General features: G+C 32.9%; 1 protein-coding gene across 1 annotated transcript in view; it reads left to right on the top strand.

Annotated features, from left to right (window-relative positions):
• The first annotated feature begins 551 nt into the window (after positions 1–551).
• LOC134715754 (A disintegrin and metalloproteinase with thrombospondin motifs 7-like) overlaps positions 552–24,427 on the top strand; it is a 54,713-nt gene continuing 30,837 nt past the window's right edge. The window contains exons 1-2 of the mRNA XM_063578169.1: positions 552–1,723; positions 23,247–23,617. Of these exons, the coding sequence (XP_063434239.1) occupies positions 1,600–1,723; positions 23,247–23,617 (495 nt within the window). The 5' untranslated portion in view covers positions 552–1,599. The remainder of the gene's footprint in view (positions 1,724–23,246; positions 23,618–24,427) is intronic.

The following is a 24,427-nucleotide window of genomic DNA, read 5'->3' on the forward strand; positions in this document are numbered from 1 at the left end:
TAGAAATACAAAGCTCAACAGAGTGCATAAATGTCATGCATACAACATTATTGTTTTAGTCTAATGTTTATGATTTTACGTAGAATTATATGTTGACTTACTGCAAAATGCTACACTGCAGTGATAAATGACGTATGGAAAGCTGCAGAGAACCCAATAGTATTATTATTTTCCCCATAAGAAATACATTAAAAAATAGAAAATAGAGAGAAGCGTTTTCTACGGCTTTCTTTACACTACTGTTATTGTTTGTTTATTCTAGGAAGATGCACTTGTTCAGCGTAATTAATGATCAAGTTAAACAATTAACAAACGTCCTATAAAAAGTAAGTCTGGAGCAGTATGATAATCTATAATCTTCATAGCAGATATATATAAATCTTAGAGAAAAATCCTTTTTCTACTTTTGATGTCGCATTATAAACACTACAGGTGCAATTACGAGCAGATGTATATTTCGCTGCAAGTTAAAAGCTGACTCGGGATACAAATCTATTTTGGATAGAGCTTAATACTAAACTTAGTAACTGAAGTGTAAAAATGATCTCACGGTGTTTGTTATATTTACGCATCGTTTCTAAATGTTAAAGGGCTTACCTATTCATAAAAATGTTCATATTCAACAAACGAGGTTTTATACTGTGTTCTGTCGATTGTGAAGTTTTTCATTCATATATCTCGTATGAATTAAAATAAGTTTGTAATTACTGAGAATATAATGATCAAAGGTACACGCTGGCACGAACATCGGGGATTTGATTCAGTATAAAGCATCCGAGAGCCTCATATGGAGACTACATTGACGGCCGATTACTAGAATAAATTTGTCGCCAGAGTAGACATTATATGTGTTTATTTACAAATAAAGTTTTGCTCGAAGTTTGAATTTGATTATCAAACACCGACCTATAACGAGTGATGTTCACAATAAGGTGAAATATTTATGATATCTATTTGCATGGATTTGTGACATTTTTTAGCGGAAAGAATTTAAGTTGTGTACGGTAACCTTTTTTTCAAGGCCAGCAAGAAAAAAAATAGTGAAATCAAGAAGACTTTAAAGAAAACAGCATGCTGACTTGCTCTTACATAATTTTTGGAAAATGAATCATATTATTTATTTATACAGATCTTATACAGTGAGCACTGACTATATGTATCTATGAGCAACATAAAAGTCGTATCTGTGATACCAGGATTTTTAAATAAAACGAACGTTCGATAACTTTGACGGTCAAATTGTGAATCTTAAGATTTGTTAAAGGGGTAGACGTCTGATTGTGAGTAATACAAACTTATCAGGATCGTTGACCCTTATCATTGTGCTGTCAGAAAGTTTATTCACGCGGGTCTACAACATCATATTTAATTGTTCAATGCACTTTATCAAATAACGGAACAACTCAATGATCTTACAACCAAAACACTTTGTGAAAATGGTATCGCCGTCTAGCATTAAAATGCTGGATATGGTTTACAAATAGATAAACTAATTAGTTTATTAATGATTTAAATTTTCAATGGAGATTTTTTTAATCTGAATATGTCGATTCTTGATTTGATACAGATGTAGCCTCCTGTCAAGGTACACCATTAAGGATGAAGACACTCTTAGTTACGTTATGTAATTTTCATTTATCATTTAAATTAATATACATTATTTTAATAATTCCTGCAACATGTGATACAAATGATGGACTACATTTTCCGGATCCCAGACAAGGTAAGACTTTGATATTTCTTCTTTCATATACAAATATATACGGCAAATTGTGGGTACTAGTAAAAAAAAATCATTTCCTGATTTTTTTTTTTTTTTTATGTTATTTCATGTAAGTAGATCTTCAGACTGCCACTTTATTTTATTTAGGTGATTTCCTGTATACGTTGTTTTTTTATTTCGTGTTTCTAATAGTAAAAATTCACTATGTTCATGCCCCTGTGTCTGACAAATGCAGGATATAACGCGAACCTTATAGAAAACACCATCCATTGTAACTTTTTGTTCAAGTGTATTAAATAATGTGTTTAACAGGTCAGGCGAGACAACTTACCAGCATAAGTCTGAATTATGTAAATTGCAATATTTGATAGACGGAATAGGATGACATTTATATACATTTTCTTTTTAATTACCGAATTTTATCCACATTTCATTAGACATATACAAACAAATCTATCTTATATTGACAAATATATTATTTACATTTTCATCTATATTTAATTTTGTTTGCTTATGTTTGAAAACATGGAGACATTCTAAAAGTTTTAAGGACTCCGTACTTTGGGTTAGTATCCGTAATTCACAGTTGACATACACTTTAAACAAGCTTTTAGCAGGTTCTATGAGGACTGTGTGACCAATTTTTCAATACACCAAACATTAATCCATATTAAAGATAGTTTAAGTTAAATCCGTATAATCTCTTTAAATGCCTTATAAGAGCAAATCTTTGTTTATTTAAGCATATAAAACTTTCAGCTATGTCATCCAATAAAAACGGTCAGACTAAGGTCAGGCGATTGTTATTTCTGCTTTTTGTCAACACTTGTATTTTAAGAGGTTCGCCTGTTCAGTTCTGCTTTTTGTCACTATTGTGGTTTAAGCAGTTCCCGCCCATTGTTTCTTCTGCTTTTTGTTACTATTGCGGTTTAAGAGGTTTCCGTGGTCCGTTTTGTCTTCCGTTTAGGCTAGGATTTGACACTGTTGTCAACCATTATACCACAACACTGCCGTAGGTTGTATCTTGTCTGAAGAAGTTTGCTAAATACTAGGTTTCTGTATTTTGAACTGGTGTAGTGTAATTACTAATTTGCCAGATCCCTCCCTCTTCTTTCAGAGTACATAACCACGCTGAAGCATTTGTTGAAACCCTAATATCATGCTCCGACAAGCATATCATTAAATTTAGTCTAATGATGTCATGTAAAAAAATGTTCTATGTCACTTAAATAAAAAAGACAGGATTTTGGACAGGTCGTCTTCCGCCTAATTAATGACTACAGCGTTATAGTTCAGTCTTCAAAAGAGTGGACCGATATTATGATCGTCACACATTTGAAGAGAAACTTGAACGTGTGAAGTAACTTATCCCAACCCTTAATCTGAATTGGAAATCTGTTTGATTTAACTTCATAACATTATTGGGAAAAGTATCTCTAAGTAACGAACTTATTGTGATTTTTTTTACTTGTTGTTTGCTTAACGTCCAGTGGCAAACATTTTATATATATTCAGAACGATGATTTGTTTATGTAGTAGATAAACTATTAAGACACTCTAGTATTTACTGTATTTCTAAAACTTGGTCAATCAAAAAGTAGTTGGGATTCATCACAACAGTATGGGTTTATATATATTTAATGTATCATATAAAGGCGTACCTGTGCAGCATATAATATGCTAAGTCAGCGCTAATACAAGGACTATCTGTAATAAGTCTAAATAACAAATAATAAATATCCCTTTAAATTTACAATGTGCATATTTTTGAAGAATCAAAATTTGTAATTTTAAAGATATGTCATATCTGGTTATTAAATCTGGCATTTAAGATACATATTTGAAAAGTAAACGGATCAACACCATGTTTTAAGATTGATTCATGGTGCAACCGACTTTGCACAATTGATATTTTTAGAGGAAGATTAATAGTTATGTTTATTTGCACTGGTTTGGTATGTGGCATTTTATAATCTACATTGATTTGACTGGATGAGAAACTTTTATATGATTGTTGTTTCGGATGAGAGTTGGAATTAATTCGTCTAATAAGTCGGGGATCGACCACTTGCTGTATAGATCATACATGTATATTACGCAATTTACGATCAATTTGCCTTGATAACTTTTTTTTGGTTAAATTGAGGGTAAATTGAAACAAGACATTAATTATATAAGGCTTGCATTTGCCTCATATTTCGATATTGTACTATGTCATAAATGATTGATAAATGTGCAATGATCATACTTTTGTACATAATATTGGTTGGATTTGATCAACAATGAATAACAAAATGTCCAAAACTAAATAGTGACAATTATTGTCACCATTTTTTTCTCGGAAATTTTAACGTCCTAGGCTAGGCTCTTACAAAAGTACCGTCACGATCAACGCAATATTGACCAGCTTATGATGATAACAAAAACAAAAACCCAACATCTTTAGAGGACAAGTTTGTGGCGATTCTTATTTATGACAAAATCACAATTATTGACAAAATCACACTTGAACATTTGCCCTTTTTGATCATTTCCCTTATCTTTCTTGCAATTTAGTACACCTGATCACCTAAACATGCGAAAATGAAATATTTGCCACTGGACGCCAAGAAACCAATAGTAAATCATGTATATCTGCGCAACCATCTGCCAGAGAATTAAACGTTGTTTTTTTTATGCCTGGCGTTTAAATGATAGAAATACGACAATGCATATATCAAACAAGTGTTCTAGAAATAGCTTACATCGCCTTTGGGTAAGGTGAAAAGCCAATGTCGCTCGTCTACACTTAAACATTTAATAACAATTTATCTTAGATATATTGACGTGTTACAAAAAACTTAACAAATTAATTAATGGAACAACAACTAACTGTTGTTTTTTGTTACACCTGTTTGAAGTAATTAAATAATTGGTGTCGGTAAGATTAATGACCGGTAACGTGAACCGGACATATATATCCTAGTTCTTATATGTTAACATGGTACCACCAGATGACAAAGAAATTTGTATTCACTAAAGATCACAATCAAATTTACGTCCAGTGGCAAACAGTCCAAGCATGTTTCAGGACCCTAACAAATCGACAAAAATACTATAGGTAGGTATGTAATAGAGACTATCAGGGATCAAGGTGGCACAGAAATATGAAATGCCACTTGAAAATAAGGACAGACATTTTCCCTAACAACAGTCCACTATAAGACCCCTCGAAGAGTTGTTACCTGAAGGGTTCTTGAAGTGTAGAGAGCGTGACAATCCCTCTACACGAGGCATCAGATTTAACCTCCCTATTCTGACCGGACGTGGCTTCGCACTTGTGCATCCCGCGATCGACTATCCTAACGCTCATCAACATACCTTGCCACAAAATATTTTCTGCATGCACTTTCGATACTATGAACGCGCCATCAAAAGCAAGAAACTTGTAATACTAGTATCCTGTTCATATTCATTCGCCTTCCTTTCTTGGATTTATTTATACTTTTCAATTCTTGAAATTTGGATATAAATGTATTCATCAATTTATGGTACGAAATTCCAGTTAAAGTGCTCGTTAATGCTCGTTAATCGATGTCGACCAATCAATCATTCGGTTTTGAACATTGCTTTTTTTTAACCTTAAATGTCAGACTGGCATTTCACCTCATACTCCTAATCTAATGAAGAGAGAGGAATGCTCGGGACGAGTGCGAGAGGTCGTGGGTTCTTCGCCGGCCGGGCCAAACTAAGGACGGTTCCTGCGGTTTTTACCTCGCATAACGTTAGAAATTCCGACTAACCGTATCGGTCAAGTACTATCAGGTTCTCGTCATGCCTTTACTAAAGCAACAAGTCGGAAGCTACCATGATGAATATTCATACTAATCAATCGATTAATAATCTGAAAATGCCATGACAAAAAAGCAGATACTGCTTTACATTGACTACATTTGTCGTTTAAGTACAAATATTAAGTTTTCCCAATTTCTCTCCAATTTTTGCCAAAATAAAAATAAAATATGAAAAATTGCATGTCGCTTTCAAAAGTTTGTCCATCCGAATTGTCAGTGCACTACTACGCCACTGAGCAATCCTTTCAATATATATAATTGTGTATTATAGAAGATTAATTACTAATACAAGCACGGAAACACACTTTGAACTTGTTGTGTCAGAAGGAAGTGCATGTTTAGTAAAGTTACACGATCTTGGGATTTGAGTTAATCTAACAGAAATATGCCGTCGGTTCATCCTAAAAAAAAACTGCTATATTTATAAAATAATCATTATTAATGTTCGACTCTGAATCAGAACCAGTTTCCTGTCAAATATCCAAGGCGATTTCTTTGGAATACGAATGAAAAATACAACGTGTGTAGGGTGAAACAGAAATACATCTTAGGTTGACGGTTGACTGGGGTATGGCAGGAAAAGCGACAAGTTGGCGACCGGTTGGTTGTACGGGATGTATGAATTCGCAGCCACGTCCTGTCGGAATTGGAATATAAGACCGACGAATTGTGTGGGGTTAGTATCGTTGTCTCTTGTACGATAAATATATGCACGGGGGTTCCTTAATTTGCTTATCATATGGCAAAATATCTGCCCATATCCAACATAACTTAATTTTTCAATGGCAGTGACAATTTCACGTCATTCATGTCGCTCGACCTACATTGAGTAATTGACGCGCTGTCATGGTTGTCAATGTGTCCTAGTCCTGAATAGGTATACAACATTTGTTACTGGACGTCAAACAAGTAACAATCGGTCAAAATAGAAATTACGATGTTCCGAACGGGAGACTTTCATCGCGGAACAATAGTTTCCCGAACAATTTATCTGTTATCTGGCTGTACCGAACATGTTCAGAGAGTGATTCATAAGCCTTATTTGATGCCAACATTCAATCACCACTGACAAGAAAGATTTATAAAAGCCAATGGCACAATTTTGTCATTGGCATGCTTTTAGAATTGATCTATTTCACAACTTATCTTTTTTACTGGATAAAACTTCAAGTCACATCTTGTAACTTTCCCAATTTATTTTTCTAAAAGTAATTTTAGGGCGTAAAAAGGGAAAACATAAAAAGAAAACAACGGCTCCTATATCTTATGTCTTCTAATCGTAATTGGTAAAACATTCATTTGACGTGCATGTTGCGCAACATACATATCTTCTTGTCAAATTAAGGTGCATACAACATATCTCCACTTGAACGGCATGTCGTTCTGACTTGTTTGTTGATTGTTCTTCTGAAGACGAATAGCTGGTAATTGGTTTAATGGCACCATGTTTCATAACTTACAAATATCTTGCCACCTTACTTCGAATTAAAGGGCGCTCAGCATAGATATACACCTGTCTCTCATTTGCTATATCTTAGAAGGAATCCTAGTGCATGTTGTTTTTTGCTCACCAGAATGACAAATTTGTTGATGTAAATTATCTTTGATAAAACATACAAACACAGTGAATCAGTGAATATGCATGTTTAGTGCTCGGTATAATGTCTTAGAGTAAAACAGTAATTTGATCACATGCAGTCTTATATAAATGATAGTTTTTGTCGTAAGTACAAAACAGTAAAAGAAGTTGGTGTTCATTTTCTAAAGTAATTTTGCTATTGGATGTTTCCGTTGTGGATACATTTTCAGCCTAATTGCGTTGAAAATTGGAACCCTATGCGACCAAGTGAAAACATACTGATCTGAATTCAATCTAATTAAAATTAAATCTCCGCACTCGCTGATTTTTTATGCTTGGTCGTTGCGCTGATTTTTTATGCTTGGTCGTTGCGCTCATTTTTATGCTTGGTCGTTGCGCTCATTTTTTATGCTTGGTCGTTGCGCTCATTTTTTTATGCTTGGTCGTTGCGTACGCTTTTTCACTCAAGGTTTATGTTCCACTAGAACTCTAACATGAACAATTTGATACTTCAAAAGAAGAAATGAATATAATGAAAGTACATGTATATTAATATTACAACTATACTGGAAACAGAGTTTTTTTTTCTTAAGTAAACTTTAAAACACTGGTTTCTTGCAAAAGTTCTTAACTTCCGGTAAAAAAAAAACTATCAAAAATATGCCCTTCTTACATTGCCGAGCTTCCCATCCTACTTTTCCCGCCAAAGCTATTAGTTCACAATTTTTGCAATTCAAGTACACCCTGTACTATATATATTTAACTTAATTATTGAGTCTGTTAGCCATCTAGACTAGAATATTTATTTACTCTGTCACCTTTATGTTTATAATCTTGAATTATCAGTCATATATTCCAAAACTTAAATATTTATATCTTATCATGTAAATTATTTAAACACGAAAATGACATAATAATTTATCAAATTCATTTAAAAAACCGCATAATTTGACAAGAGATCAAACGTATATCGATAATTTCTGTTTGATTTTTCGGTAGAAATAAACAGTGACAGTTAAACTATGTTGATAAAATAAATAGTTCAAGGAGTTGCGGATATATATTTGAGATATAAATCGGTCAAAATGGAGATAAATATAAAAATAAAGAACTATGGTTAGACATATTCGGTTTCATCCTTCCTCTGTCTTGCTTGTTACTTGTCTATCAAACTATATACGATGGGAAGTTGACACTTGCAGACGACAAGTGGTGGTACTTTACGTTAGTTATCCCACGCATGTCTTTGATTGCCGACTTTTTTTCTCATGTCATTTGGTATGTCACAAAGCATATAAATAAAGTGCTTTGTGACTTTCTTGCACTAGTTTTCTATTGTGTATATATAGTTCTTAATTCTGAATAAATTATTACCTTATTCAACTAAAAATGTTCATCAAGTGTTCCCACAAATTTGTTAATACACCCTTTACATGTCTTTACTGGTGTGTAGTCAGTGTATTAATACTATATAACCAGGCATTGCTTTGCAGTTCTTAAAGAGTGGCTTCACTTTAGAACACTTTGTAAGTCGACGTTAACGGATGTCTTCTGTCCCGTTTTTATCGGATTGTTCAAAAGACCCTGGATTTTCTACTCCAGAAATACATTACCTTAATAGCTGTATTTGACAAAACCTTTTCGAATAAGGTATCCTGAATGATTTTAAACTTCGTACGTTATAATAGTATTTTTTTATTTGAGCATCACTGGTGAGTCTTTAGAAGACGACTCGTGTCTTCGTGGTGTACAAGATTGTAATCCTGGTATCTTTGATGAGTCTTTTCTACTTATCTTTGAAGAATTGATATTAACTACTAATATCAGCAAAGGCAGCTTTTCGTACATTGTAAATTACCCATCCTAATACAAAGTTTTAACACTGTCGTAATGCACGTGTGCACATTTTACCAAATGTTTTATCATTTCCAGCATAGTTTTTTTTGGTTTACGAACAAAAAATTAATAAAAATCATTAGTTAAGAAACATCTGTATCATTGTAATTGACTAATAGTAGCAATTATATAAGCATACACACACAAAAAGAAGTCATCACGCAAACGCTCTAAACGCAGTTATGATATATACAAAACATCTCTGTAATGTGACTTACGGATCTGAAAACAAGAAAAACATCTATTGTTACTCTTACAAGTGTGGACACAGATGAGTGTGGATAGTGTGTTTGGATGTTTGACAGTGTCTTATGACAATAAAGTTCTATGTTTTTCCTATATGGTGTTAATAACTGTGTTGCACGGTGACAACCGATCTGAGCATTAGGAGTGTTATTTATTTGATATTTTTTATGTTCAATACAGACATGGGGAGACAGTAATTACATTAGTTACCAAATGATTATGATAGAACATGTTCTACATCTTTGGTCTTGGATACATTTTGTAGCTGGGAATTGTTAATTTCTGTGTCGATTTGGTCTCTTGTGGAGAATTGTCTCATTGGCAATCATACCTCATCTTTTTTATATGTATTTGCTTACTATTGGTATGGTTCTATAATATTTACATTACTTTGTGGTGGATCGTCAGTGTCACGGCATAAGTAAAAAAAAAAATTAAAATGTCGAATTTCTTACTCAGATTAGAATACATTTATTGGTTTTAAGTAATGACAATGGCTTAAGTCTGACATGATTATTGGGGCTAAATAAGATCGGAAGTCAACCTCTGTGCTGATTTATATCAATTCTTTATATCTCCTCCAAAGCTGGTCGAAGCAAAGAAAAATTTTGACCAAAATAAAAATGATTTCACCAAAAGAACCTTTGTGAGCATGCTTCAAAGACTCATAACTGCTCCAAAAGTAATCTGATCGAATTTGAAGCATGTCAAGCAGATATCATCAACATCTACTTAATAAGTCTTAAAATATGTCTAAATACCTAAAAAGCTATTTAGTACTCAAAAGGTATTGCAAAATTATTCCTTTTCATTTTTTGTTTTGTTATATGGATACAAATATAAGTGATACATGTACCAATACAGTATTTGTTGTGGTATGCAAGTGTAGTAATTAGCATTTACTGTATAAACAATGTTAATTCACACAAATTAAGAAAAAACAAATGAATGGAACAGATACTCCGCAGGGTGCTGCTTTATACGACTGCAGAGGTGGAAACCTGAACGGTTGGGGCTAGTATGGACACAACATTCAAGCTAGATACAGCTCTAAATTTGGATTGTGGTTAAATAGTTGACACAACATAGGTTTCTGACACAGATTGAATGTGGTCTATAAAGAACTTCAACTTAAAAATTTTAAATTGGACATTTACCTGTTTTGGTCCAATATCCAAAATCTAAATACATGGTTAAATTCAGAATATCATAGAACCTGAAGAATTCAATTTTTGATCGGACCAACTTGAAAACTGGGCCCATAATCAAAAATCTAAGTACATGTTAAGACTCACCATATCAAAGAACCCCAAAAATTCAATTTTTATTAAAATCAAGCTGATTTTAAATTTGGACCCTTTGGACCTTAATGTAGATCAATTTAAAAACAGGACCAAAAATTAAGAATCTTAACACGTTAGATTTGGCATATCAAAGAAGCACAATAATTCATTTTTTTGATGAAAGCAAACAAAGTTTAATTTTGGCCCCTTATTCCTTGGGACCAAAACTCCCAAAAATAATCCAAACCTTCCTTTTGTGGTCATAAACCTTTAAAGATTTCTATTAACTTATGCTAAAGGTATTGTTAAAAAACCCAAGAAAAATGCTTATTTGGGACCTGTTTTTGGTTCCTAAATCCTACCCTGTTGGGACTAAAACTACCAAAATCTATTCCAACCCTCCTTGTGTGGCCATAGACCTTATGTTAAAATATCATAGATTTCTGTTTACTAATACTTGAGTTATAGAGCAAAAACCAAGAACAATGCTAAATTTGGGCCCTTTTTCCTAAACTGTTGAGACCAAAATACCCAAAATCAATCCCAGCCTTCCTTTCATGGTCATAAACCTTGTGTCTAAATTTCATATATTTCTATTGACTTTTACTTAAGTTAGAGTGCTAAAACCAGGGTTTCCGCTGGCGGTCGCCATTTTCGCAATTTGCGAAAAAATAATAATTGTGGCGATTAAAATTCATCATTGGCGAAAGAATTTGGCGATAGAAATATATATAACGATTTATTTTCAGCCATCTTGTTTATTTACTTTTTTCGGGTTTCTCTGACTTTACCGATCAGACAATACTCGGAATTCACCTTGATCTCGTTAAGTTTTTGACAGAGAAAATCAATAATCAGCTGATTGCATTCATAGCTATCGACATCAAAGGACTAATTAATAAAGGTGTTGATTGTATGATATGACAAACTGATATGGTTAAATGGCTTCTGTCACATGTATGACCGTACAATTTGGACAGTGTAATGAAATAAGGTTTAAATTTGTACGCTTCCTCTCCTTCTTTTTATGATAGTCCAGAAAAGATCATTGATTTGATTTTGTACTTCAAAGTCGTTCATTTACACACGTGTTTCAAGATAACTTTTGATAACTTTTTCGAGCATATAGTTTTACTTATTTACGATGGTCTAGAAAAGAAAACTGTCGTTATGAAGTGGTCTTTTCAAAAGGGTGATGAGAGTTACCCTTCAATATAATGACTACTCCTTACACGAGGGATCAATTCCAAGTGATAAGATGCTTCGTTTTGTTGTAAAAAACACGTCTTATTTAGGGGGGGGGGCTGCAAAAAAAGGAAAATTTTAAAAGAAATATAAATTTGTTTAACTTGCGAAAAAAATAATAAAGTGGCGAAAAATATATTGTTTTGGCGAAAGAGGTGGCGAAAAAAATAATTGACCCAGGGGAAACCCTGGCTAAAACCAAATGTCTTTGGATGAAGACGATGACGCCAACGTGATACAAATGTACAACCAAAAAGTTTTCAATTTTTGTGGTGGTATAAAAGTGATCTCAAATCAAATTTCTAATGGAGTTTGCAACAATAATTATTCAACTACTCATTTTAATAAAACATTAAGTATTAAAATATAAATGTCATACAGTCACGGTGATGATGCCCCCGCTAGCATATAACGTTAAAAAGGTACATAAAGTGAAGCTGCCAAAAATTGAACTTAAACTGAGTTTAGAGGTAATAAGCATTATATACACATTTCACTAAATTTAGTTGAGACAAACTTGAGAAATTTTTCCATTTGTGAAAGGGCATAACCCTAGAATGATAATCAAAGTGCTTGTAATCACTGAGTGGCTATTAAAGACTGCTTAAATTTATCAGTTGGTAGTAAAGTGAATTTTGCATTGTATAGTGTATACTATTATGGACAGAGAAATCTAAACTCCAATTTTTAAAGAAGATTTCATAAAGCATTGGTCTTAGGTAATTCAGCAACCATTCTGGACAAAGAAATAACTCAAATTTATTGTCTGGAATCTACAAAAATGTTTGTTTTTGGCCCTTAATTCCTAGACTGTTTGACCCATAACCCACAAAATAGACCTCAACCTTCTACTTATGGTATTCAATATTATGGTACAATTTCAGAACAATTGAAATACTTATACACAACTTTTTGTACGGACACTAGATTAATGCTTGTTTTGGTCACCTTTGGAACCCTTATTCCTAAACCTTAGGGACTATATATATATAACCCCCCCCCCCCCCCCCCCCCAAAACAATCCCAGGCTTCCTTTTATGATTATAAATATTACTGTGGATGCATTATTATTCTTTGGATACCAATTTTCGTGGCTTTTGTGGCTAGAGTCTTACCACGAAATTAAATGTTCAACGATTAACAAATTTTCTATAGGCTTGTATGCAGACTTCGGCAAAACCACGAAATTAAATATCCACAAAAATGCAAACTTTCTTTAATCCACGAAAATGTGGTTGTTTAAAAATTTCAAACATGTACGATGAAATATTGTTTTAGAAATTGATAAGCCTAGATATGCCTTATAATTTTTCCCTGCATAGTTGAAGGACCATTTACACTCAGAACCGAGTCATCAGTAGGCAGCTAGTACAGATGTATTAAAACAACCTAGCATCATATTGGTAGTAGTGGTAGTAGCATTCTCGGGTAAATTTGTTCTTTTTTTTTATAATATATTTGGTTCAAATCAATATAGAATGCTTTTATCTCCCTAATACTTACATTGTAAATAGAGGTGATACTACTTTGACAAATCCTTGTACATGAGAGTTTTCTGTCAAATCTTTATTTCACAAAGAATGATTTGCATAACAATGAACTGAGCTCAAAGCAAAGTATTCAATAATACACTTAGACAAAGAGCTAAATTCAGTGATATACTTTGTACTACAGGTCCTTCATTAACATCCATCGACCAAAACCACATCTCAAAAACATTCCATACTACATGGTTGGATTCAGAAGTCCTGAAAAAGACATGATTTTTTTTATCATATTTTAAGTATATACACACAGGTTTAAACTTTCTTGTGGTACAATCATCTAGCAACTATCAATTTGCTTCATGCACATATTGATATGTGTTGAGTTTACCTCTGTTGGAAATAAGAACACACAAACCTCCACCTAATTTTAGTCAACGGACAAAACATTCAAAACTATAAAATATTATCTAAGACTTGTCAGCGTCTATTTACCATTGCCACTGAATCAGTGATATATGTACACATAATTATGTACATGCAAGACTAAAATTATAAAGTACACTAGAACAGACACGTGGTATCGCAGGTCCATGACTGAGTTAACGTATATAACTATGTGCAAGCCTTATTTTAGTATTAGTATTTTTATCTGATAAAGTTATGCTGATTAAACGATACACAGTTTTCTCTGCTTTCAAATCTTTCTGATTGAAACCGTTGAACTGGAACTTATCAATTATTGTTAATATTAATTATTTGAAAAACAAAAGTTCCTGAAATGGAGTATAATCAACAGCATTGTCATATACATACATGTATTAGTTGTAAATAAAATTGAATTCTTTGATTCGCTGTTTTACGTCATGCCGGCTAACAAATTGAAAACTGTACCTATACGCCTTATTTTTAGTCCAGATTTTAGTATTTGTATTGTTACAATGTATCATAGAAAGTCTAAACTGATTAAAATTTGACAATTTAGTAGTTTCAACCCTGTGGATACGACCCGTGTATATAGCATATTAATCCTGAATACACCGTTTGGTGGTGCACCTGTCAGATGCGGAACATACAAATAAGGTAATCGGTAACAGGTGAATATACTATTAATTTTTGGTATCGGTATCGGACTCGATCCGGAACTTCTTAATTATTGGCAATATTAATTACGTGGAAAACAAAAGGGCCCGGAGTGGTGTAATCTTTAATCTACACCTTTGTACTATATTAGTTATATATAAAGTCGAATTCTTTGATTCGTCGTTTTTACGCGATGACGGCTGACAAATTGGACCTCGTAATTTTAGTATTATAGATATATAAGACTAAAACTGACATTCAGTCTTTACGATATCTTCATTCCCAAAGTCATTTTCAAATCTGACTTCATGGTAAAATAAGATTCCATATCTACAACCAATGAAAGAGAAATATCCCTCTAACAGACTAGCATTTAAATCACAGTTTTCGAAAATGGAAGCTAGGTCACCGTGGAACCTAGAACAAAAAAAAGGGAAACAATATATCTTAAATATTTCATATGCATGTACATGAAATAATATTAATCTCTAAAATTCACCATATTGTTCCCTTTTTTATCTTCGGTTCGATACTGTATATTCAGTGGCGAATCCAGAAATTTTCTAAAGTGGGAGCCCACTGACTGACCTAAGAGGGGGCTCGCTCCAGTCACGATTCAGTGATTTCCTATATAAGCAACCAATTTTTTTCTCAAAAAGCAGGGCCCCCCCCCCTAAATCCACCTCTGATATCAACCTCTAGATGTCTTTCAATTACATTCAGTTTAGTGTGGGTTGATGTTTGATTGTTGTACATGTTACAATTACATTCAGTTTAGTGTGGGTTGATGTTTGATTGTTGTACATGTTACAATTACATTCAGTTTAGTGTGGGTTGATGTTTGATTGTTGTACATGTTACAATGAGCAAAGCCCATACCGCAGTCAGCTATAAAAGGCCCTGATAAGACAATGTAAAACAATTCAAACGAGAAAACTAACATGTCTGTTTAAGGTTACATCATCAAAATATGTAGGGTAGGTAGGTAGGTCGGTATTTTATTTTTTTTATTTTGTCCATTTTATTTTTTGTGCCATGATTTTGAATTGTGTGGTCCGAGTTGTCCATGGGGCGAGAGTTCCCCTATTTATAATTATAAATAGGGGAACCGATCCTATTTTGAGCACCCACCCTAAGCCAATTTATTGCCGTCGTAAGAAATAATCCATTTAATAATTATTTCTTACGACGGCAATACATTGGCTTAGGGTGGGTGCTCAAAATAGGATCGGTCAGGTACCCATAATCAAACATATTATATCTTTTTGGCCTTACCGAGAGCACCATTGAAATATATACAAATCACGGATCGGATACGCATCAAATATGTAAGACCTAATTTCAACACCCCTAAACAGTGAATATTTTTATCGCAAACAGTAGAATTTTATTACATAATGTGAAATGTGTGGGATTGTGCAGCACGTGTCATCATGACATGTGTCCCTTCGCGGCCTTCAGTTTTGATTATAGACTAGAGAAGAGACTAAATGCGTACAAACCTGATGTCAAATGAAGATATACGGAATTTAAATAACGTTGATCCTTTAAATGTATGAAAAACAAAAACATATGACAATTGTTCACATAAAATAGATAGTAAAATTTTCCAAATGAACGTCCATGAAAATTATTAAAGTCTCTGATGAATATTTCCCGCGCAAATGTCATGGAATAGACCAAACGAATTTTAGGTGTGTGTTGCATTTAAATATTCGGGTCAATGAACACAGTTAGATTAAATATATAAATATGTTAACTATATTTATATTGGTTTTTCAGAAAAGTGACTTTACCAGATTTTTTTTGTGGCAAACAACGGTAAATAGCCTATATCATCTTGACATGACATATGAAAACCCCTTAAGCATAATGGTGTGTGTATGGAATAGTCCATGGAATTGTCCAAACCGATATAGGTGAAATACGTAGAATAATATTGCTGTGTCTATTGTGGACACAGCAATACAATCAGATTTAAGATCCTTATGAGCCCGTAGTAAAGTAAAAAAACTGTAAAAAAGCCTTATTAAATAAAATTTGCTCGTTTAACCTTGAAGTGAAGACTAATAAAAATTTGCGTGTATAGTGAACCCCCTAAATAAAATAATACTGTGTTCTAGACCACTTCCCCTTTCGGTGATCTACTGAAATGATTTTTTACTATATAGTATGTTAATTATCAATAATTTGGGTCGAGAATGCATGTTTGCGAAAAATATGCCAGGCGAATTAGTGATCTAGTTTACTTGTATGCTGAAAATGTGCATTACTTTGTACATTTATTGCACTTGTTCGTTCGTATAGTTCATAGAAAACCAATAAATCTTGTATGTGATTATGTTAGGGACATAAAACAGATAAATGTTGTCTCTAATCTTAAACTGCATCAATTATGCTTTAAATTGACATCATTAGTCGCAAATTAAATGCACTTTGGAGAACCTTCTTGTGATCTCTTGTTTGTCATTATCTTTTGACATTTAAACAAAATTGTAGTTTATCCACACCCAAAGAAAAATAGTGAATTTTCATAGAAACTTAGTTTTTAGTTGAAAGACTTGTACCTGGATTTACAACGATACTATCGTCCTGAATTTGCATGAAATATTTGCCACTGAACGTTAAGCAACCTACAATCAATCAATTATGCTGATGCACTATCTATACTTGTAATCCCGAACTTGTAGTGAGGTTGGAGTTTGTGTTCTATTTTGGTGGCCTCACCGTGAATTCCAGATTGAGAACCGTGCAACAATAAAAGCGTTGTTCTTTTGATTTTTGTTTTGTTTGAGATACGTTGTGCGCTTTCCCATTTTTACTTTTTTTTGTATCTGCTCCCTTTTTTTGCACAAGAAGACTCATGTATAGAGGATTGGGTAGATTCTTTAGTGGTAAATAGTCTTTTCTGAATTGTTACTTTACCATTTATAAAATTAAGAATGTTATAAGAGAAGATCGTTTTCTTACTTTTGTGACACAGACAGTTTTGTAGGGTGTAAATTTGTTTGTGCATCTGAACTTCAATCTATCACTCATGTGTGCCATTATTAAAGCACACTGAGCTTATATTTTCAACTAAAATGCTATTTTTGGCTTCTCAATTATGACATAACACGATACAATTTTATAACATTCATGTTTAGAAAATAACCGTGGATGAATCAATGTATTCTTGCCAAATCTGAGTGATTAGTTGGCTACGGACTACCGACCATTGTTACAAATATTCCTATAAAATTGCAATGTTCCACATTAAACTGCCACAATCAATTACATAATTTTATTTGCTTTTTACACTTCATTGATGTTCATTAAGTGTGTAGATTTTGTCTGGTATTATTCGGGCTTATATTAGATTTGAAGTCATTAGTAATGCGAGGTTGAGATGAAAAACTAATCAAACAGGATTCGAGTAAGCAAGGATGACTTTGATAAATAAAAGACGACCTAGTCTTTAAAATTGCCAAGGTTGAAAAGCATTTGCGTATGGTATACATGCTCAGTTATAGTCGCAGGATTTTTGCTTTTTATTATGTGTTTGGTTATTGTCCTTATTTTTTTAACCTTTAATATTATGAACTCGCAATTCAGACTTCATTTTTATAATGTTCATTTTGTCTACCAAGAAATCAACAAGTTGAGAAAAATTACTCAGTTTTTAGATATTGGCTGCTATTTTTTTGTTTATTTTACCTTTACGTATAGGCCTATAGCTCTCAAATAAAATCTTAGAGACTCGAAATTATAAAATGAAAAGGTCTTTCAGTTTGTTTATGTCTGAGCATATTGTGGGAAAAAAGAAACTAATAAAAGATTGAAGTATGAATAGAATGAGATGTGACGTATACGTCAATGGGACGATCGCATGATAACCTACTAACACTAGAAAACATCTTTAGAAGTCAACATTTAGTCTCAAAATAAACCATTGTCTACCATTATTTTAGGGTCGAAACATTAGTGAAAGTCAAAAATGAGAGTGAAGGAAAAGTACTACTTATATAGTATATTCAAACACTGATCACGTTAAGTCTCTAACTTTTTTTCTAAATAAATTGGAACGTTTCGTAATTTATTAAATGTGAGTCATTTTCATTCCATAATTTCTGTCTTATTCTCGGTAGCAAGACTTTACTATTTTTCAGCAATGCTTTACGCTGGCAGCTATTCCTCAGAAACATGGATTCTCTTTTAAAAGGATAAGTTTCACCGTTTGTTCATTTTGTCGAACCAATCAAATTATGGAGAGAAAGTTCATTTAAGGTTATTTTAAGACAATGAACCTGAATTTTGCTCTGATAAGTGTTTTAAACACGAGTCCGAATACGTGATTCTTCGCGTCCACTTCGTCCTGAATATGCATGAAATATTTGCCACTGGATTTTAAGCAACACAAACTCAATCAATCGTGTCCTTTTGACCTGTTTCTTTGCTTTTATACACCGTATTTGTAAATAACAACATGGAAATGGTTTGTCGTACAACTCCAAATCATCGGACTGTAACTTTCGGAAAATTGATGAATCCCAACGAACCATATTACTTTTTAGTGAAATTGATAGGAAATTTCTGTGGTTTGAACCTATCAATGAAACATGACTGAATGTTGAATGATTGGTGAATGATGTATTCCTTCTCCTTTTGCGTATTTTTAGATATGATTTTATTGATTATACTACTCTTTAAAGGAATACCAACCAATAAGATATGTAAACACAAAGTCATTTGATGATATTAATGGGCACAGTGAATCTTTCGTTAAATTCAGTCGGAAAAACCTCACATTGTTAGAAGCTTGAAAACCTATGAAACATCAGTAGCCTTAACTTCATTTTTTAATATTTTCTTAATGCCGTGTGCTTATTGGGGGAGAAGCATCAGATACCAATCTTATAGTCTTTGGTTGGACCTATAGCCGGGGTTCGAACCATCAACCTCCGGCACTCGAGGCGTATCAGCTACCACCGCGACAATAAACGAAAAACAAGTATTGCAAACAGTTACAAACAACAACTTCTTCCGCATCCTGAATTAATATTGGGACATAGACGTAGATAAGGCGACGTTTGCTATGTTTGAAAACGCACTTGTTGTATGCGTACCATTGCCAGGAACAACACAACATAAGAGCAAACTGTGAAATACTTACGCTTGAGTCACAAGATCGATATGAATACTAAGAATAACACTAAAATTAAAAGACAAACCACACACATTATATATCTAAGAGTACTCGCATTTATTAAAACCTAGTTTAAAGCAAATTACAACTAAAAGATACGTTAAGGTTTCCCAGACAAAAGTATCAATCAGATTCTTTGCATAAATTTATATTTATATTGGACCCAAAAATGATACGAAAATAATGAAATATATTTTTAAGAGTCGTAAGCAGAAATAAATGATCAATTGCATTCATTACTTCTAGGAATGTCTGGTTTTTGTTATGATTACAGACATTGTTTATAGACCGAAGGACATCGTTATTGCCGATTACAATCGAAATCGCCATTAATATGTCTTTTAGATAATGATTAATCGCTGTAAAAACGATTTAATCGATTAATAATGCTTCAAACTATGACTGAAATCAAACAACGATCCAGCTAATGGCATAAACATTTTCTAATTCTAACCCATTTTTTTTGTTATTTATTTATATTTCTTCTGGTTCCTCGTATTATCAGAATATTCCGTAATAGATTTACCAATCTGTAAAAAAAACTTCTGTCGAAATTCTGATTATACTCAATCAATATAATGAGTCAAAAATATAAGATAGTTCCTCTGACTCGAAGATGGCATCAGAACGTAAACAACTATCCAGTCTGTTTCAATATTCATCCAGTATACAATTATTTAACTAGCAGTCAAACAGATAAAAAAAATGAAATAAAAAGATTATATTACCCGTAGCCGTATAACCTAAACATGTTTTTTTTTGTAAAGCTATCAAACTCTTGCAGCAATGATGTAAGCGTTTGATTTCATCACCTATATGACCTGAAGATACCATTAAAAACCGAAAGTGTACTCAATGTTGTGATGCTGACAAGATCAAACAGGGATACAGCTAAATATATAATAACATGTTTATATTCACATGTACTTAGTGAACCATGTTATTATATAAAAAAAATATTCAGTGTATACGTAACCATTCTTTTTTTTATAGATAACATATAAAAAATGATTTTAAAAGTACATTTATTCATATGTTCCTACAGTTTGTGGAAGATTGTCATGTTATAGGCATGTCTTCCTGTTCAGTAAGAAGATACAAAGTTTGGTCATAAAAAAAGTAAGATCAGGCAATAATAGACAAAGAGAAAAGGATCATAAGACAAAAAATATTGCAAGAAATTCAGAAAAATAAGATAAATAGTTTCACGAACACTACCAAAAACTGTGGATGAACTCGGGTGCTATTGAAGTGAATGCCGCTCCTGTTCCACATATTTCGTTTGTATTGTTGCTCGACAAAACAAAAACTCTGATAACAACAAAAACAACAACAAAAACAATATAATAAAACTTCGCTGCTATTTTTTGTCTCGCTGTATTAAAACTATTGGTCTATCTGTTTAAAGCAAATAACTGCACATGTCTAATTCTGACAAGTGTACCACCTTCTGGGGGATTTACAATTATGATCAAAGATACAAACACGGGTCGTAATTGTTGCTACTCATGTAACCGTTGTGAGAATCTGATATCCAATATGTTGTCTCAGCACAAAATTTTGTCCAATTTAAGACATTTAAAAATCATAATGAATACCATTATGTAAAATTTTGTTTGATCATAAAATATTGTAGGAAAAATGTTAGTATCAATAATACATATGGTAAAAAGGATTTGCTTTTGAAATAAGGATATAGTTTTACTATACATTATAGATAAGTACAATAAAATCTTTTAATATTCGTATAATCATCAATGTCAAAACCATTCAAACATCTAAAGTTTCATTTTAATATCCCAATTAAACACATTTTATGAAATAAAATTCTTATTCATAGGAAACTTGACAATCGTTCTATGTTACAACATGGCTCGTTAAGATAGCTCTTATAGTTAGTCATCTAGCTTCTTCAGGAGGATTTCGAGCTATTACAAGTAAAGTTCCCCGCGGGAAACCACTTATATGGTCAATGTATATAGCTATTGGGAACTTCTTTACTTACCACTTAAGCCTTGGTATCAGGTGCTTGTATTATGTATATATAAAAGGACTTGCGGGAAAATGATTGAAAAAGGACAAACGTATTAAAACATGGGGAGAGGTCATTTAAGGTTTTCAGTTGTGTTTTTTTCTTTCTGTACGATGTTTTGTGGAACTTTTTGTCTCCTTAGAGCATGCATCTTTCATTTTCTTTGTGAATCTTTGTTGAAGATTGTATCTTATGCTTATGGCTCCTTAACTTGTGTGAGCGTTCTGTATGATGTTTTCTATGACCATTGTGTTATAATCTTATATATGATTGGCTTGTTTGTTTTTCTTCGATTTATGCTTTTTTTTTTTATTGTGTCCACTTTGAACCTTGAAGATTTTTCTTATTTCAGATGCATTTTTCATGTTGCAACAACATGTAAAGCGAATACCTACAGCTGCAGTTACTGTTTTTCTGTTTTCTGTGTCTTCAGCAGACGACCTCTTCTTACCTTTTCTTAATAAGTTAACTTGCAAAATTGTAATTTCAAAACGTAGAAAAGGAAGTTTAAATGGGCGGTGTAATGAGTATGCACTATGCACTATTTTGAATTATGTATACCTTATAGAACTAATCTCCGATCAACGAGCTATACTGTTCCATTGTTAAACGTTATCCGCCGAGAAGGCGTGAAGTCTCTTTATCTAATGGTTCCTTGACGAGAAAAGCGAGACGAGAAAATGTAAAAACATAGATTGGAGTGTTTAAATCGAATAGCGATTAAAAAATAATAACATTAATTATTTAGTTTAATTCAATCTACTTAGTTGTGATAAATGTTACAAAAATAGTTTTATTTCCATATATATCTGGATCGAAATAACCATATTCATATGATTTATAATAAACATAAACATTTTCATGTTAATGTCAAAAGGTCAGAGCAGGACAGCAGTAAATGTTAAACCAGTGTTTTTGTATACGTCGAAAAACTTTTGATCACTGACAAGATCAGTCTGGTTTATGTACGCCTCCCCTTTTATATTGGATTATGTCAGTATCCATGACATGATGATATAATTCGCGTTATTTCCAGTTGCGTCTGACATTTGTCTGGACTGTATAATCTAAAATGTTTATACACTGGTTTCGTTAGTTTTGTTTTGTTTTGTCTAGCCAGAATTTCTTGGCCTTGAATCCCAATAACATCGGCTTTCCTAATCAGTCTTCAATCATATTGTTTTTATATGATCAGAAGTCTATAAGGAATTTCAATAGCATTGGTTTCAAGGGAAACAGACCTATTTCGTCATATTGTTAGATTCTAAAATCGGAAATCATGATCATTGCAGTATCATGAAATCCTACAAGGCGTAGTTATAATCGAATTTCTTGGCAAATTTTCGTCCTATAACAAAAAAAAAAACACAAAAAAGAAAGAACAAAAAACAAGAAAAGAACTATAGAACTTCTAGCTGTTACAACTATGTGTTAACGATGTACAAGGGAAAACCTGACACGCCATATACTGAAACAAAAGTCTCGCGCGAGACTTAAAAAGATGTGAATTTGTGAAATCAGCACACAATTTAGTATGACCTACAATAAGAACAAATGTACTGCTGTTTTCTGTTATGTGGCCCGCTTGTGTCTCTTTGACATAATGATATTCTCTATTTGCATTCTAAATACTAACATGTTTTTATTTGTTTTCCAGCGTCATTTGTGGCAGACTTAGACCAATATGAGATATCTATTCCAAGCAGAGTGAGCAGCAATGGTATACACATATCATATTCATTAGAGCCTCATTCTGGCCGTGAAAAACGGAGTCACCAAAGACAGAAAAAGCAAAAAGACAGCATTCATTATAAAATCAACATTGATAAATCAGATGTGATTTTAAAACTTGAACCAAATCATAAATTTATAAGTCCGTCCCTTTTAATAGAAAGAAGGACTAATTCTTATAAAAATGTGACAGATTCAGTGTTCAGACGGTATGGGGACCGTTCATTGTGTCATTTTACGGGACAAATTGTAGGAGACAGTTCCAGTAAAGTAGCATTAGAAACATGTAATGGATTGGTAAGTATATAGCTATTTATATTTATAACTTTAGTTTAAACATATTTCATTTACTAAAAATATTTCGGCAAATTAGATGATTCACATGTAAAGCATAAAAACTGCATGAGAAGTCTTTTCCAGAATACAATAGGAATATGTATATATGATGGTAAAAGTATCAGCATGCATGTATTAAAAGACAGAAAACTGGCAATCCTAGTCAATTTAAATATAGGACTCGAACCTGTAACGAGCAGAGTTCTAACTTACAAATTCAGTGTTGTCAGCTAGTAATGAAGTATAAATAGACGACTTCGACCACTCGCCAACGGGAAGCCCCTGTTACACTATAGGCATCCAACGTTTGTCTGATTCTACTTCAAAAATGGCTTTTTGTCGCATCTGGACTCGTCGACTGAGCGTAGCACGGAAGACGCCACTATTAGAGTAAAAACAAACTGTATAGATAGTCGTAGTTAGCCTACCCAATTTCTTATTTAAAAATTCAATGAGTTTTAAACTCAGAGTACATAGACAGCATATTAGTTGTGAGAGGTTGAAAAACGCTACCTATTTGACAGGTGGTTAAACTCTTATCCGGAACTCCATTAATCCAGTTTAAAGTTACATACCGAAGGTCTTAAATTACAAGTAATTCGTTAATAACAATGCTTGTATTAAAAGAGGTCTGACCAATTTTTCATCAGATCACGATACAATCTTGCACTTAGCTAAGTATTCAATTATATTACAATAGAAACCGATATTTCATCTCTGGGGAGGGTATTTTTTAAAACTCTTGCATATTGTGATGTCTTAAGGGAAGAA

The sequence above is a fragment of the Mytilus trossulus genome, chromosome 4 (genome assembly GCF_036588685.1).
Source record: "Mytilus trossulus isolate FHL-02 chromosome 4, PNRI_Mtr1.1.1.hap1, whole genome shotgun sequence".
NCBI classification, from domain to species: domain Eukaryota; kingdom Metazoa; phylum Mollusca; class Bivalvia; order Mytilida; family Mytilidae; genus Mytilus; species Mytilus trossulus.